Source organism: Myotis daubentonii, chromosome 11 (genome assembly GCF_963259705.1).
Source record: "Myotis daubentonii chromosome 11, mMyoDau2.1, whole genome shotgun sequence".
NCBI classification, from domain to species: domain Eukaryota; kingdom Metazoa; phylum Chordata; class Mammalia; order Chiroptera; family Vespertilionidae; genus Myotis; species Myotis daubentonii.
In genome coordinates this window covers 24,412,520-24,430,705 of record NC_081850.1, presented here as the reverse complement: position 1 = coordinate 24,430,705, position 18,186 = coordinate 24,412,520, and the positions used below count along the sequence as shown (strand labels likewise).

General features: G+C 41.8%; 1 protein-coding gene and 1 long non-coding RNA gene across 6 annotated transcripts in view; both read left to right on the top strand.

The window, feature by feature from the left end:
* The first annotated feature begins 1,465 nt into the window (after positions 1-1,465).
* Positions 1,466-18,186, top strand: part of SNAPC3 (small nuclear RNA activating complex polypeptide 3) — a 43,127-nt gene continuing 26,406 nt past the window's right edge. For 4 of the 5 annotated variants that reach the window (XM_059656626.1, XM_059656625.1, XM_059656623.1 and 1 more), the window contains exons 1-5: positions 1,466-1,825; positions 2,553-2,630; positions 7,176-7,260; positions 14,207-14,311; positions 16,968-17,117. In XM_059656626.1, the coding sequence (XP_059512609.1) occupies positions 1,509-1,825; positions 2,553-2,630; positions 7,176-7,260; positions 14,207-14,311; positions 16,968-17,117 (735 nt within the window). In that variant the 5' untranslated portion in view covers positions 1,466-1,508. The remainder of the gene's footprint in view (positions 1,826-2,552; positions 2,631-7,175; positions 7,261-14,206; positions 14,312-16,967; positions 17,118-18,186) is intronic. The other variant, XM_059656627.1, reaches the window with a different exon arrangement.
* Positions 2,656-4,529, top strand: LOC132211902 (uncharacterized). Its single transcript, XR_009447592.1, has 2 exons — positions 2,656-3,096; positions 3,347-4,529. It is a non-coding gene; the product is annotated as an uncharacterized LOC132211902 (long non-coding RNA).

The following is an 18,186-nucleotide window of genomic DNA, read 5'->3' as shown; positions in this document are numbered from 1 at the left end:
GATTCTCTCTTTATCTTTTGCTCTTGGCATTTTAATGATGATGTGTCTTGGTGTGGTCCTCTTTGGATTCCTTTTGTTTGGGGTTCTCCGCGCTTCTTGGACCTGTAAGTCCATTTCTTTCACCAGGTGGGGGAAGTTTTCTGTCATTATTTCTTCAAATAGGTTTTCAATATCTTGCTCTCTCTCATCTTCTGGCACCCCTATAATTCTGATGTTGGTACGCTTGAAGCTGTCCCAGAGGCTCCTTACACTATCCTCGCATTTTTGGATTCTTTTTTCATTTTGCTTTTCCGGTTGGATGTTTTTTGCTTCCTCGCATTTCAAATCATTGACTTGATTCTTGCGCTCCTCTGGTCTGCTGTCGGGCGTCTGTATAATATTCGTTATTTCAGTCTGTGTGTGCTTAATTTCTAGTTGGTTCCCCAATATAAGATCGAGGGTCTTATTAGTTTTCGTGTAGATCTCATTAAGTTTATCGACAGCTTCTAAACAGTTCTTGAGAGACCTTAAAAGTGTGGTTCTGAACTCTATTTCTTCCATTGACAATTTTGTCCTGTTTCTTTGTCTCCGCATTTTGTTATGCTTCCTTGGTGCACCCCCTAGTGGTCTTTGTTCGCAGTCTTATAGATAAATCTTGATTGCTGTAGCTAATTGATCCTGGAAACATTGTAATGTGTAACAATATATATACACACTAGAGGCCCAGCACGGGTGGGGTCCCTAGCACCAGTGCATCATGGGGCGGGGAGGGGCCTGGGAGGGCTCCAGGGCGATTCTGGCCAGTCTCACTCAAACCCTATCGGCGGGACCCCAGCAGCAAGCTAACCTACCGGTCAGCGCGTCTGCCCCCTTGTGGTCAGTGCGTGTCATAGCGACTGGTCAACTGGTCAACTGGTCGGAGGGGCACTTAGCCTATTAGGCTTTTATTCTAGGATTAGGGTTAATGATGTATAGTGTCTGGTACACAAACGCTCAATAAACTCTATTGTTTGTGTGTGCAACACTGCATACGTGTATATACACACGAACATGGGGCGTTAGGAGAGGTTCTGGAGGAACCTGATCTGGGCCCCGACCCCCATGTCTCTCAGGCCCCAGAGCAGCAGCGAGGCAGCAGCGCAGCCCACCAACTGCAGAGAAGGACAAGTCCGGCACCCGGGGGCGGAGGAAAGGGAAAGAGGGAGGCCCATGGGCGTGTGGAGGCCGCCCCAGCCAGCAGACAGGGATGCTACATAACTTTGGGGGCCGGGAACCAAAGCGGACCAGAGGTGGGGGGATAGATATCCACAATCTCTCCCCGCCCCGCCCCAGTAGAGAACAATGAGCTCAGCCCCACACACGGAGGCTCTCGGCGCACCTGACCCGGGGCCTGCCGGGAAATGTAGTGTCTGAAGCTCCGCCTGGGCAGTCCCGCCGTCCTCCGGCCAGGCCACGTGCAACTACAAGTCCCATCATGCTGCGCGAGACCTTGATCCTCCGGCTTTTGCAGGCGAGGGAGTGGGGAGAACATGGCTGAAAGCAGCCAAGGCGTCCCAACGAGCAGCGGGGTTTGCAGCGAGCAGGACCCGGTCGCCAGCAGTGGCGGCTGCAACTTCCCAGAGTACGAGATGCCGGAGCTGAACACACGCGCTTTCCACGTGGGCGCCTTCGGGGAGCTGTGGCGTGACCGGCTGCGCGGTCAAGGGGATCTGTCGCTGAAGGAGCCGCCGGCATCCGAGCTGCCTGGGCAAGGAGAGGTCGCCGACCCCGGCTGGGACGATGCCGCGGTGGCACGGGATCTGGGCTGCGATCTGGAGGCAGCGACCGAGCTGAGGGCAGTTTGCGGGTGAGTGCGGGGCCGAGGGGCTCTTGTTTGGTGCCAACCCGTGCGCTGCTGGGCTCCTGCGCTCCCTGGGGCCCTTGCTTGGGGGTGGGGGTGCCAGAGGCTTACTCCGGGGGTCGGAGGAGGACCGCCCTTTCAAAGCTTTCGACCTGCGGGAGCTTTCCCGGAACACCGGGAGGGGGCCCGTGATCCGAATGCATAATTCCTCCGCGTTGGAGGGAAGGGCCGAGAGAGCCGCCTAAAAGATTGATTTTTCTAGTCGCTTTTTATTCAAGTGCTTGTTAATGTAGAAAAGCAATTAGAGTCACAGAGACGTGCGCCTACCATTGACAGGTGCTTTGGCCGTGGAGGAGCCTTAGTAACGGTACGGCTGGAGGATGGAACCGAAGGAGTGTTAAAACCTTGATTCACTGTGGTCTCTTCGGGGACCTTCCCGGTATGCTATTGCTGAAATTTTCTCCCCAGCGGCCTTGTTTCGAGTGAAAATACAAAAATGACTTTTTAAAAAATATTTTTCTTCCTCCATTGAACAGTGTTGGCCTCCTTTAATTGGCCATGCATGCTTTTATTTATAGGCGCCGATGGTGCCTTGAATTCTGGCCTCCTCTGAGCGCCTGCTGGATTTTTATCTCCCTTAATTAGCTGGCGATGTATTTGGAGCACTACCCTGACTCACGAGGAACAAGATGCATGATTGCTTTGCCTTTTTTTGTTTGTTTGTTTATTTTAGCCTCGATAAACTGCAGTGCCTTGACGAGGACGAGGACCCAGAAGTCATCCCACAGGATACTGACCTAGTGACTTTGGGGTATGGAGGACCTTGCTTTTATTATGTGCTATTTTATTTAAATGTTTTTCAACATTATTCAAAGGTTGATTGTTGTCATCCCGTCTCCTCAATTCAACCATCATTAACATTTTGTCTTATTTGCTTAACAGTGTGTCCTTTTCTATTGCTAAACCCATTCAGTTGCAGATAGCCTATAGCTCAGAAAAGTATCATTCTCCTACATAAAGTGGGATTATAGCAACTGAGAAAATTAACAGTAAATACCTAAGTTATCTAGTCCATATTCAATTTTGTGTTTATTTTTAAAGGTACAACAATCTACCTAGATATCAGATGCAAGCTAAATATTTTGGTAGTGCCTCTCCAACTACCTGTTCTGTTTGTTTTTAAAGTTTTGACATCCATACTTTTGTAAAATAGGAAAACATGAATTGCTAGAAAAATGGTATTAAAAGATAAATGCAATAAAAGTCCAAAAGTTCAGGTAGGCATTTTTTTTAAATATTTTTTTTTATTGCTTAAAGTATTACAAAGAGTATTACATATGTCTCTCTTTTTTTTTTCCCCCCTGCCCTTGACAACCCCCTGGCCTCCCCTACCCCCCCCCCCCAGTGTCTTGTGTCCATTGGTTATGCTTATATGCATGCATACAAGTCCTTCGGTTGATCTCTCACCCCCTCCCTACCCCCCCCCCCCCCCACTCCCCGGCCTTCCTGCTGTAGTTTGACAGTCAGGTAGGCATTTTAACTCTGCCTTTTTCTTTTTCTTTTTTGAAACAAACAAATGTGGTTCCCTTCCCTCCGGCTAATATTTACCTTAGCAACCTTTGGAGCGCTATGGAAGGCTCCTGTCCGATATATTCTTCGTGCTATCTTCCGAACAAGCTCATTTACTAAGAAATTGTCAATGGCTCTCCCCTCTTTTATGGACACATTTCATTCTCCTTCCATAGACCTTTGAAACCTTCCATGTATAAAGCTCAAATTCGCCTTCCAGATTCATTTTCAATCACTTTCTCTTTCAGAGGTGCATCACATGGCCCCTGTCCCATCTGAAACTACCCCATCTTTGAGGCCCTAAGATGACTTTCCCCATTACTAAAACCCATCTCTGTGCCTTCTGGAATGTCTAGAAACACTTCTAACATTTCTAAAGTCTTGGAAGACACGTTTGGGAGTCCAGCCTCTTTCATCTGTGTCTTGCCCTGAAGCTGATTATGCTGCTTTGATCCCATTGGTGCTCCTTAACTGTTGTTGATGGATTGGTTAGCTTTTTCTGAACTGCACATCTGGTGTGTCACGTTCCCTGCAAACCTTTCAATGGCTCTTAGGCGGAAGTCCTGGGTTCTTAAGTGGCTCACAAGGGCCTCTATAGAATGGGTCTTGCTGATCTTTTCAGCTGTCTCTGCAGTGCTCCAGCCACAGTACAGCTCGTTTTCAGTTCCTGCAATGTGCTCTCTGCTGGCCTTTGCCTACCACACTTACTGTTCTTTGATAGGCCAAGGTTGCAGGTTTAGTCCGCAGGTAGGGCACATATAAATCAACCAATGAATGCATAAGTAATTAAAATAACAAATTGATGTTTTTGTTTCTCTATATATACCTCTGTCTTCTGTCCCCCGCCTCTCCCCCTCTACCCACTCTCCAAAAATCAATAAATAAAAAAAATCAAATTAAATAAAAAAAGAATTTATTATAATAGGATACAAAATTGATACATGAAAAGCAATATCCTTCATGTACACGAACAACAATTAGAGGACATAATGGTAGAGAAAATCCCATTTACAGTAGTCAAAAAGGTTAAATATTTAGGAATAAACTTAATAAGAAATGTGTAAAATTTAGGAAACACAAATAAGGAAAATTTCAAAACACTCCTGAAAGACTCAAAAAAAAAAAAAAAAGACTTGAAAAAGTTGAAAGATATCCTTTGTTCTTGAGGAATATTAAACATTGTAATGATGTCAGTTATTTCTAAGTTCATTTATAAATGAAGTGCAATCCCAATAAAAATATCAGAAGTATTGATTATTTTATGGAGTTAGACAAGTTGATAATAAAATTCATATGGAATATATGCAATAATAAGGGAAAATTCTGGGGGGAAAATTGTGAGGGCATAGTAATTTTGCCAGATATTAAAATATACTACCAAGTCCTCATAATTAAAACAGTGGGTACCAGCTCAGGAATTGCAAAAAAGACCAGCGGAAGAGAAGGGAAAGTTCAGTTATATTTAAATAGGTATGGAAATTTAGTATGACACTACATAATAAATTCCAAAGGGACTAGGAATCGAATGTAGAGAGTGTATATTTTCTAGAATTAAGTTACTGGATTATAAATGATAGGAGTTGGGTTTCTTGTGGAGAAAGAAGTTATAAACAAGGGAAGGTTGAAGGCTAAAATAAATCCTGTGATTTTTGTTTGGGATCAAAAGTATTATTAACTCATGGTTTTAAATGTGTAACAGAAAAATACAGATATCTCTACATGTGTGGGTTAGTGTACATATGTGTTTCCCACTTCTCTCTGCTGCCAAGCCTAGAAGCAGTGACTGCAGTAACAGTGAGGATGCTTGGTACCCAGATACTGGTTTCTAAATGCCTCTTTCCAATAAAGATATTAGGACTCGTAGGAGAAGTGGTTGATTCCAGGGCTGAGATGTTGGGGTCCTGCCCCAGCTGGTCCAGGGGTTCCCAAAGGTGTGGGCGGAGTCGGTGAAGAATGAAGGACACGGAGACAGCGTACTGTTGATCAGCACAGCCAGGTTCTCCAGCCAGGTTCTGTCTTTATTTCTCCTGTTACATCTGTATTTATAGCAGTTGATTTTAATCCTATCCATTCTACTCCAAAGGTTAGGGCATTTCTTATCTCCATTCCAAGGTTACTCTATTGTTCTATTAAGCTACAAGGAAGTAACTGAAGGAGATTATCCTAAGTAAAGATGATGTAGCTTAATCGTGATTGTTCGTAGTGAAAGTGACTACCCGCCTGGCACTTAGTTAAGGGGTTTTATGGATTTATTCCCTTCCTTAGGCCTGTTAATCCCTAACTCCAGGGAAAAAATCCCCACCTGGGGAAACAACCTTTCTCAGAGAGGTGACCTTGGTTAAAACACATAGTGCTAAGAAAGGGAGCAAACATATTAAGAACAGTATGCCATATACGCCAGGTCCCTTGAAACATATGCTGTGCAGATGTTTCTTCCCTGCAGCGACTGTATCAAGCAGCAAGGATGAACCAGCTTCTGGCAAATTCCCCCATTTTTATTTTTTAAATGACAGCGCATGTAAATCAGCAGCCACCTCTCAGATTTGGTTGTTTATGACTTTGCCAACAGGTCAGTCCGAGGCTTACCCCTATATTGGCTCCCCACACTGAGACATGGAAATAATAGAGGATGAGCCTTGAGCCTCTTATGGTACCAGAAAGTAAGGACATGCTACAAAAAGGAAAAAAAACAATGATGGCTTGTTGAAAGAACAGGAGCCAACTTGAAGAAGCTTCTAATGGAGAAAGCTAAAACAATTTCAGCAACAAAATAATGGTAGTATTAGATTTTAACCTATAGAATAAAATATATAAATATGGGTTTATACTAATATAAATGACCAAATAAATAAATGGGAGGAAAGAGACAGGTCTTCCTCATAATATCAATGAATAAATGTAGAATGAGGGAAATAGAGAATCACCATTAGGCATACTACAGTAATAAATGTTGCAGCCAGAATCTGTGAATGCTAAAATTTCTGGGTGAAAGTTTAAGGAGAAACGAGATGCATAGTTTTAAAGTATCTCCCCCAAATACTTATCAAGTACAAAGGAAAAGTATCTTTCAAGTGTAGGAACTTGGGAGACAAGATAAGCATCACCAGTGATAAGACATCCAGGGTGGGCAAAAGGAGGTTTACCGTTGTGAGTATGTAAAACAGAGTAGTATTTTCTTGTATTATTATGTATTGTTGTATTTCCATATGAAGAGTTGTAAGCCTACTTTTGCCCATCCTGTATTAACATCATTAACCTCTTGATGATACAGTAAAGGACATCATCATTCTTGTGGTATTCTTGCCAAAAATGCATAGGCTTACTCCAATCACGAGGCACTCAAACCCACATTGAAGAACACTACAAAATAACTGATGAGAGCTCCTCAGAAGTGTCAGGATCATGAAAGACAAGGAGAGATTGCAGAACTGTGAAAGACTGGAGGAAAAAGGAGAGGAAATGCAATGTGGTGTCCTGCTCAGAATGCCAGGACGGAAAAGGGGCATTAAAATTATTTTTAAGCATTACATTTAAATATTTGTGAACTTCCAAAAAGGTCAGTAGTTAATAATACTGTATTAAGGTTAATTTCCTAGTCTTAATCGTTATACTGTGATCATGTAAGATGTTACCGTAGAGGAAGCCAGGTGAGAGATATAAGGGAACTCTGTACTATTTTTACAGCTTTTCTTTCATCTAAAATTAGTTCAAAATATATGAATATTGAAGATGTGTTTGAAGCCCAGTAGAGAATGCTGATGTTTGATTGTTCTTGTATCTGTAACAGGGTTAGAAAGAAGCTTTTGGAACATCGGGAAGAAACATTAACGATAGATCGGGCCTGCAGACAAGAAATACTTGCTTATGAGATGGTAAGAGTCTCATCTTGTTCACCTTTTCCCATGAAACCATGAACTTTGTCATTGGGTGAGGGCTAATGATGTCTGTGTGGTGGCTTTATATTGGGTATGCTTAGTTCAAAGCAAACTAGAGAAACTTTATTGGGACTGGGAAGTTGTCTTTCATCTCCTTTGTTAAATCTATTACTACATATTTTATTCTTTTTGATGCTATTTTAAATAAAATTGTTTTTTTTAAAATAGGTTTTATATCCTGGAATTTTGCTTAATTTTTTTTATTAGCTGTAACAGGGTTTTTGTGTGTGAGTCCTTTACACTTTTGTACACTGAAGCTCATGCATGGGCCCTGGCTGGGTAGTTCAGTTTGCTAGAGCGTCCTTCCCATGTGCCACGGTTGTAGGATCGATCTCTGGTCAGGGTACATACACGAAGCAACCAATGAATGTGTAGATAAGTGGGACAGCAAATCAATGTCTTTGTGTCAGGGACTTTATGTGGTGATTGTGCAGATATTCCATGAGTTCTTAAACTAAGAACTCACTCTAAATCAATAAAAAATGTTTTTAAATTAAAAAAAAAAAAGATCATGCATGTATTTCTCTGTAAACAGATAGCTTTATCTCTTTCCAGTTTGGTTTACTCGCTCTCTCTTTCTTCCTTCTTCCCTTTTTCCCCCTTGCCTAATTGCTCTGGCTAGAATTTCTAGTACTGTGTTGAAAGAAGTGACAAAAGTGCACATCCTTATCAGTCGTCACTGTTGAGTGTGATCTTCGCTGTGAATGTTTCACGGATAGCCTTTATCAGGTTGAGTAAATTCCCTTCTATTCCTGGTTTGTTTATTGTTTTATCATGAAAAAGAACTGGATTTGTCAAATGCATTTTCTTCATCAGTTGAGATGATGATGTAGGTTTTCCTGCCATCATTCTATTAGTGTGGTATATTACATTGATTGGTTTTTTATGTGTTGAACTTATCCTTGTATCCTGAGTGTAATTCCCACTTGCTTGTGGCATATAATCTTTTTAATACGCAGTTGAATTCAGGTTGCTAATATTTTGTTGAGGAGTTTGGCATTTATATTCATAAATGATATTGGCCTTGAGTTTTCTTGTAGTGTTTTTGTTTGACTTTGGTTTCAGAGTCTACTGATCTCAGAATGAGTTAGGAAGTATTCTCTCAACTCTTCCAATTTTTTTGAAGACTTGGAAAAGGGTTAGTGTTATTAACTTCCTTTGCTATTTGGGAGAATTCACCAGTGAAGTAATCTCCTCGGCTTTTCTTTGTTAGGAGGATTTTAATTGCTAAGTCAGTCTCTGCATATAGATCTACTTGGATTTTCTATTTCTTCTTCTTTTTTTTTTTTTTTTAATTAAGTCTTTATTGTTCAGATTATTACATTTGTTCCTCTTTTTTTCCCCCCATAACTCCCCTCCTCCCAGTTCCCGCCCCACCCTCCGCCCTCACTCCCCACCCACTGTCCTCATCCATAGGCACGATTTTTGTCCAGTCTCTTCCCACATCTCCCACACCCCTTCCCCCCCAAGAATAGTCAGTCCATTCCCTTTCTATGTCCCTGATTCTATTATAATCAACAGTTCATTCTGTTCATCAGATTATTTATTCACTTGATTCTTAGATTCACTTGTTGATAGATGCATATTTGTTGTTCATAATTTGTATCTTTACCTTTTTCTTCCTCTTCCTCTTCTTAAAGGATACCTTTCAGCATTTCATATAATCCTGGTTTGGTGGTGATGAACTCCTTTAGCTTTTCCTTATCTGTGAAGCTCTTTATCTGACCTTCAATTCTGAATGATAGCTTTGCTGGATAAAGTAATCTTGGTTGTAGGTTCTTGGTATTCATCACTTTGAATATTTCTTGCCACTCCCTTCTGGCCTGCAAAGTTTCTGTTGAGAAATCAGCTGACAGTCGTATGGGTATTCCCTTGTAGGTAACTGAGTTTCTTTCTCTTGCTGTTTTTAAGATTCTCTCTTTATCTTTTGCTCTTGGCATTTTAATGATGATGTGTCTTGGTGTGGTCCTCTTTGGATTCCTTTTGTTTGGGGTTCTCCGCGCTTCTTGGACCTGTAAGTCCATTTCTTTCACCAGGTGGGGGAAGTTTTCTGTCATTATTTCTTCAAATAGGTTTTCAATATCTTGCTCTCTCTCATCTTCTGGCACCCCTATAATTCTGATGTTGGTACGCTTGAAGCTGTCCCAGAGGCTCCTTACACTATCCTCGCATTTTTGGATTCTTTTTTCATTTTGCTTTTCCGGTTGGATGTTTTTTGCTTCCTCGCATTTCAAATCATTGACTTGATTCTTGCGCTCCTCTGGTCTGCTGTCGGGCGTCTGTATAATATTCGTTATTTCAGTCCGTGTATGCTTAATTTCTAGTTGGTTCCCCAATATAAGATCGAGGGTCTTATTAGTTTTCGTGTAGAGCTCATTAAGTTTATCGGCAGCTTCTAAACAGTTCTTGAGAGACCTTAAAAGTGTGGTTCTGAACTCTATATCTTCCTTTGACAATTTTGTCCTGTTTCTTTGTCTCCGCATTTTGTTATGCTTCCTTAGTGCACCCCCTAGTGGTCTTTGTGCGCAGTCTTATAGTTAAATCTTGATTGTTGTAGTTAATCCCAGGGAGGGTTTGACCTCCAGGCCAAGTGGCTATGAGAATCAGCTGTGTCAGCGGTGAGAGAACTTCTGTCCTCTAGGGAGGTGCTAATCTAGCCTTTGCCTGAGGCTATCCAGCAAATGCCTCTGTGCAGGGCTTGGGCGGGGCGGGTCGCACAGGATCAACAGCGTGGGCCGGAGAGAGCAGTTATGGCGGCTCTCAGTCCTGTCCGCAGGGGCTCTGCCTCTCTGAGTCCCAGCACCCGCTGCAAAGCTCGGAGAGAAAGCTGCACTCGCTCTGACCGAAGCCAGACAGTCCCGCTTCTCCCGTTTGAGTCTGGGTCCCTAAAGACTCCCCCGGATCTGGAGCTCAGAGTCTGCGACTCCCTCCCGATTGAAAACGCCAACCACGCCCTCCGCCGCCAGCCCGCTCCGTGCACTCCGCACCTCAGAATTTGACTTCAGCACTGCGCCTCCTCTGAGTGTCCGTGTGCGTTTCTCTTTCCTCCTAGTTGTAGGACTTCCACTCAGCCAGCGTTCCTGTGGTTCTGGGTGATGTCCCTTCCGTTTTTTGGTTTCACTTTTGAAGTAGTTGTTCAAAGCAGCAAACTCCGGCGTTAACCTATGCCGCCATCTTGGTTCTCTTCTATTTCTTCTTGAGTCAGTTTTCTTCCTTCTGCTAGCTTCAGGTTTAGCTTGCTCTTTTCTGGTTCCTAATTGTATACAGTTAGTTACTGATTTCAGATTGTTCTTTTTAAGGTAGGTGTTTATAGTTCTAAGGTTTTCATTTTTTGTACAGTTTTTGCTGCATTTCATACATTTCTTATCTTGTGTTTTTATTTTCATTTGTCTCAAGGTATTTTCTGATTTTCTTTTGACCCATTGGTTATTTGTGAATGTGTTGCTTAATTTCCACATATCTGAATTTTTCAGTTTTCTTCCTGTTATTGATTTCTAGTTTCATCAATTGTGATGAGAAAAGATACTTTTTATGATTTTAGTCTTTTTAAATTTATGAAGACTTGGTGGTCTATCTCGAGAATGGTCTGTGCACTTGAGAACATTATGTATTCTGCTGTTGTTGGATAGTGTGTTCTGTAAATCGCTTAGGTCTTGTTGGTTTATAGTGTTGTTCATGTCTTCTATTTCCTTATTAATTTTCTGTCTTGTTTTCTACTCATTGAAATTCAGGTTTTGAAGTTTCCAACTATTGTAAAACCATCTCTTTCTTGCTTTAGTTCTGTCAATTTTTGATTTATGTATTTTGGTGTTCTGTTTTTAACTGCATGTATGTTTATATTTATTGTTTCTTCTTGCTGGATTGCACCTTTTATCAATATACAAGGTGTCTCAAAAATGTATACACACTTTGAATAATTGTAAAGTCAGTGTTTATTAAAATACATTGCATTTTTTAAAAATGAGCTATCACCTGTTAAAGTGTGTATACATTTTTGGGGGAACACCCTATGAAAGCCCTTCTTTGTCTTTTGTAACCTCTTTTAACTTAAAGTCTATTTTGTCTGATAATAATACAGCCACCCCAACTCCAGCCTTCTTTTGGTTACTGTTTGCATAGAATATCATTTTCTGTTCTTTTATTTTCACCTTCTTTGTGTCTTCATATCTAGAGTCTCTCAGAGAAAGAGAGAGAGAGAGAGACTGTGTGTGTGTGTGTGTGTGTGTATGTATGTGTATGTGTATATGTGTGTGTGTGTAAAGTTTTTTATCCAATCTGCCAGTCTTTTTGCCTTTTTAATGGGAGAATTTAGTCCATTTACATTTAAAGTAATTACAGGTAAGGACTTACTTCTGTTTATCTATTTGTATGTATATATATTTTTGTTCCTCAATTCTTCTATTCCTGCATTTTTTGTATTTAGTTGACTTTTTTGTGGTGTATCATTTTGCTTCCCTTCTTTTCCTTCTATATATGTTCTACTTATTTTCTTACTGGTTACCTTGAGGATTACAGTTAACATCTTAAATTATAGCCCTAACCGGTTTGGCTCAGTGGATAGAGCATCGGCCTGAGGACTGAAGGGTCCCAGGTTCGATTCCGGTCAAAGGCATATACCTTGGTTGCGGGCACATCCCCAGTAGGGAGTGTGCAGGAGGCAGCTGAATTGCTGTTTCTTTCTAATCAATGTTTCTAACTCTCTATCCCTTTCCCTTCCTCTCTGTAAAAAAAATCAATTAAAAAAATGTATTAAAAATAAATAAATAAAATAAATTATAACAATCTAGTTTTGATAATACCAACTTTGTTTTAGTAATATCCAGAAGAATCAGTACACTGCGCCTATACATCTCCATCCCTCCCCCTTTAGATTGTTATTGTCACAGATTACATCTTCATATATTATCTACGTGTCTATTAACAAATTTATAAATGCTGTTTTGTGTGTTTGAATAAAAGAAGTTATAAACCAAAAGTATAGTAATACCTGGCTTTCATATTTACTTACGTAGTTTATCTGAAAAAATGTCCCAATTTTTCCCTCATCTTGAAGGATAGTTTTTCCAGGTATAGAATTCTTGGCTGACAGGGTTTTCTCTCCCCCCCCCCCCCCCATTGCTTTTAATGTGTAGTCCCACTGCCTTCTTGTCTACATAGTTTCTGGTGAGAAATTGGCTGTTGATCTTATTAAAGAACCTCATTTTCTTTAGCTCTCTGTATATAGTTTTCTTTAGGTCATTGAGTACATTTAAGGCAGTTGATTTAACATCACTGACTAGTAATTTCAACATCTGGGCTCCCTCAAGGATGGTTTCTGTCAAATTCTTTTTTTCTTGTAAGTAGGCCATATTTTCCTGTTTCTTTGTGTGTTTTATAAGTTTTTTAATGAGAACTGAACATTCTGAGTATGTTTATTACTTGTTGAGGGCTGGAGCTATTTGGGACTTTTCCAAACTATTTTTCCAAATTAGTATTATGTGTTGTGTATTATCACTGATGTTTTTGTTTCATTATCTCTGTGGTCAGCCAGTGACATTTCTTAAATGTCTATTTCCAAAGAGAACAGGTCCTGTCCCTTTAAGTCAGCGGTTCTCAACCTGTGGGTCGCCACCCCTTTGGGGGTCGAACGACCCTTTCACAGGGGTCGCCTAAGACCATCGGAAAACACATATATAATTACATATTGTTTTTGTAATTAATCACTATGCTTTAATTATGTTCAATTTGTAACAATGAAAATACATCCTGCATATCAGATATTTACATTACGATTCTTAACAGTAGCAAAATTACAGTTATGAAGTAGCAACGAAAATAATTTTGTGGTTGGGGGTCACCACAACATGAGGAACTGTATTAAAGGGTCGTGGCATTAGGAAGGTTGAGAACCACTGCTTTAAGTTTCCAATAACTGCTGTTGGGGGAAGCCAAAACCAAGGCAAGTTTTTCCCCCAGTACTTCAGAGCATCACTAGACCAACCCACACACACAAGCACGAACACTTGGAGAACAGGGTCCCCACTGCCTGTCCTGGCATCAGCCACCATTTCTAGGCCCATGGGCTGCTATTTCCACATCTGCAGCAGGGCTGAAGAATGGGGGAGTGGGTGGTAGTTGGTTTGTACCCTCTGCTCATTTATGAGAAATCAGCAGCTTGTCCCTGCATTAAGCACTCCCCTGGTTGATACGAGTATCTGATCAGGTTCCACAGTTCGAAATAGTTCATTCCTGTCTCTCTTCCCATCTTACTGGTTGCTTCGGTGGCGGGACTGATCCTCCGTCACTGTTTTGTGTGACATCACTCCCACTGACTTTTAAAATGTATTTTGTACTCTGGCGGCCCCCTTTTCATAGTTACTAAGCAGATATAAAAGAAAGTGTGGTTTGGTCTAAGATGTGACAATGTTGTAAAGAGCAAGAGTTTTAAAGCCAGACAGATCTGTATTTGCATCCTGTCTTGCTCGTTTACCTAAAGTAAATTTGAACCTTTGGCTTCATCTGTCAAATGGCTCTCATAATAGTATGAGAGGAGGTATGGGAAGATTTGTAGTTGTAAATGCCCATGTTATACCAACGTTACTGTAATTGATATTCCTGTTATTCCTGTTTTATTATCAGTTGGTAAGCACTTAGTGCCAGACATCTGACGAGATGCTTTATGTACACATTCCCAGCAACAGGTCTATAAAATAAGTACTTCCTCTGTCTTACAGGAGATGAAACTAAAGCTTAGAGAGGTTTTATTAATTTTCTTGAAGTAGAATTAGGAGTCACAATCATGGCTGTTTGACTCAGTTATTGCTCATAGCCATTGTTTCACACTGCCTCTTATCTGAGTCGTCGTGATTTTAATGTCTCTTATTAATTTGTTTTCCTCCTTCAGGAGTCACATGCCATAGGAAAAAAGCCTGAAAATCCAGCAGACATGATTGAAGAAGGGGAACTTATCCTATCTGTGAATGTCTTATACCCTGTTATATTTCATAAGGTCAGTAGTAAAACCTTTTGGATTCCACAGATAATATGAGTGACTTTTGTCAAATGGTTTAATTATTTGAAGAGTCATATTTCTTAGATAAAATAGCAAGTACTATTTTATCTGGCATTGTGCTTATGCTCTTGGATTCTTTGTTTTAGTAAGAAATATTGTAAATAAGATCAAGTTGCAAATAATCTCTTGATTAATATGATTGCAATTTTAGTGTTGGGATACATACCCTGGTTTCTGCACTGGGAGCAACTGCAGGTTTATAGGAATCCACATGATTCTAATTATATGTTCTCATGAGGGTTGCTTTTCCCCCCAGGAGTGGGGTGACTTTTGTTCACCAGTTTAGAATACTTGGGAAGTTATATAACTAAAGACAGCTCTTGTTTGATGAAAATGCACAAAGTTAACAGGTCAGGGGTATCTTGGAATTCCTTAGGCGTCTCTAATAAAAAGAACTATCCTGTACCAGGGTATATGTATTATTATTATTATTATTATTTTAAATATATTTTTATTGATTTCAGAGAAGAAGGGAGGAGAGGGAGAAAGAGAGAGAAACATCAATGATGAGATAGAATCACCAATCAGCTGCCTCCTGCACACTCCACACTGGGGTCTGAGCCCGCAACCCGGGCATATGCCCTGATTGGAATTGAACGGTGATCTCCTGGTTCATAGGTCGACACCCAACCACTGAGCCACACCAGCCGGGTGGGTGTATGTATCCTTGATTCCTCAAAAAATGTTATACACTTTGATAAGGTTAAATGCAATATTACTGTACACGCACTGAACTTGTGAATAATTAGGCTTTTCTGAAGCATCTGGAATATACTAGTAATTATCTTGTTTGATGAAGATCTTAAATTGCCAATCAAAACCAAACCAATACAATGGAACCTCTGGGTTTATAACATTACAGAAGTGAATAGATTACTTGACTTCAGTGTGGTAACTTCCAGGACATTTTAAACGAGAGTGCTGCTGGATGAAGTTAAGAGTCCACAGACTTTTCATGCTGATGTCATTTAGTAGCATCTTGATTTTAAACTTTAGCGTAAACTAAAATAATGTTCTATTACCAACTGTCTTAGTCCATTCTGGCTTCTATAACAAAATATCACTGACTGGGTAGCTTATAAACAACAGAAATTTATTTCTGACGGTTCTGAAGACAGGAAGTCCAAGGCCAGGCAGCCAGCATGGTCAGGTCGAAGACTTCTCTCTCACGTGGCAGAAAGGGCTAGGGAGCTCTGTGGGAGCTCTTTTATTTATTTATTCATTAAAAGAATTTTATTGAACCCTAGCCAGTGCTCAGTGGTTAGAGCGTTAGCCTGTGAACTGAAGGGTCCCAGGGTGGATTACCGTCAAGGGCAGGTATTTCAGTTGCAGGCTCGATCCCCGGCGCAGAGGCACATGCGGGAGACAACCAGATGTGTCTCTCTCACATCAATGATTCTCTGTCTCTCCCTCTCTCTTCCATTCTCTAGAAAATCAATGGGAAAAATATTCTCAGGTGAGGATTAACAAACAAACAAAAAGAATTTCATTGACTTTTAGAGAGAGAGAAAGGGAGAGGGAAAGACACAAAGAAACATCAATACATCAGAGCAAAACATTGGCCGCCTGCCTCCTGCACACCCCACCCCACCCCCAGGGATTGAATCCAAAACCCAGGCATCCTTTTGGTGCACGAGATGATGCCCAACCAACTAAGCCACACTTGGCCAGGGCTTGCTTGCTTTTTTTTAATGAGAGAAGTTCATTGATAAAGTGACAGAGATAGTAGAAGGGCCCTTGGAGCTTAAGAGAAAGGCAGAGGTAACATGCGGGAAGGTGTGGGGAAGAGGGGAGGGAAGAGAAGGAAGGGGAAGGCGTGGGCATGCTCCCGGAGCCGGGGATAAGAACACTAATCCCATCCATGAGCACACCCTCATGAGCCAGTTTCCGCCCGAAGGCCCCGCCTCCTGACACCGTCACTTTGGGTGTCAGGATTCCAACATGAATGTTTCGGGCGGACACAAACTTTCAGACCATCGCACCAAGTGTCTCAGTTATCCCCAAGGGTTGTAATTTATGCAGGTGACTGCGTGACAACAGTAGAGGCTAATGCCACGGAAAGATTTTTATTACACTTTCTGAGAGGAGGGTGTGTGCCGTGCTATGTAGGGCCACAGGGGAAGCACCAGTGTCAGTCAGGAGGCGGAAAGGAGGGAGGGAAAGGCCGAGGCCACAGCCTTTATTAGGGTTTCTGCGAGGAAGGCGTGGCAGGAGAGTAGACAGTTGGGGCGGGCTAGTTTGAATAATTCTACTGGGCTCTGGGGCACAGGGGTTGTCCCTCGTCTGTACCTCGATTTAGGGTAAGTGAGAAGTTGGCTTGGTGTGTGGGAGTTAGATAAAGGAGGTGGGCTCAGGGTATTTAGGCTCTGTATCACAGAGGAGATGGAAACAGCTTTGGCCATTAGTTTGGATCTGTACCTAATGAAGGCCAAATAGACAAATACGGAATTTAAGAAAACACAGAACACCAAGTTAGGAGGATCACTTAAATCAAGAAAACCAGTAACGTAATTCAGATCTGATCCTGACAGGATTTGTAGTTAAATTGCTTATCTCTAAGCGGACACTTATCTATTTACTGTTTGACTTTTAGCACAAAGAGCACAAACCATACCAGACGATGCTGGTACTGGGCAATCAGAAGCTCACGGAACTAAGGGACTCAATCTGCTGTGTCAGTGACCTCCAGATTGGTGGGGAATTCAGCAACACTCCTGACCAGGCCCCTGAGCACATCAGCAAAGTAAGGTGATTTTTCTTTTTTATTACCCCCATAAAGCAAGAGGAAATAAGAGTGCTAAGCTAAGGACGTAATGGTTACTCTAGCACAGTGGTTGGCAAACTGCGGCTCGGCAAACCGCGGCTCGCGAGCCACATGCGGCTCTTTGGCCCCTTTGAGTGAGGCTCTTCCACAAAATACCGGCTCTTCCACAAAATACCGACTTCTGCTCATGGGCCACGAAGTTTCAATCGCACTGTACGTGCGTGCCTGCATGTGGTATTTTGTGGAAGACCCACACTCGAGGGGCCAAAGAGCCGCATGTGGCTCGCAAGCCGCAGTTTGCCGACCACGGCTCTAGCAGGATCATCAATATTCCAGTCAGTGCTTTCTTCTTCTATCCATTCCCTCAAAACCTGTCTCCTCTCTGCTCTTTATCATCAAGACCTTTTCAAAGCTAATCAGTTTTGATTTCCTCATGTCCTATTCCTTTTCAATCATTCTTTGTACACGCTTCCTTCAAAGGTCATAGTAACCACCTAATTGTTTCACCAGTTGATCTCTCTTCCATGTTGATACAACTTGATTTCACTGTAGCATTTGAACTTGCTGTTCACGCTCTCCTCTTTCAAACTCTATGTGAGTTTGTTGTCACTGCCCCAGCAAAGGGTTGGAGTCTAGGTGAGAATCTCATTGCCCATAGAAGGACCTGTCTGTTCCAGGACCAATACCAAACAGGGACGTCGCATCTGATGTTTGTCATTGCTGGTGGTTCTCTGGGCGAAGCTCTCGGGAGGACAGAGAAACCGACATACTCAGTAGATAATTATGCAAAGGACTGGTAGACTGCTATCCAGGGCCTTTTCAGAAGGGATCTCTTGCCCAGTAAAGTAGTGGGGCCTTGATCCTCCGGAATTTCATGATGTGCAAGCTTGAACTAACTCTTTTCCCTGCTACAACCAGCGGAGGACCTCAGAGTTACTGGCCCGCTTAGGAGGGGCAGCACCTCCCGTAGAAGAGTGAAAGAGGTTTGGATCAACTAGAATGGAGACAGAGTGTGGACAAGAGCCATCACAATCTCCATTTTTATTTG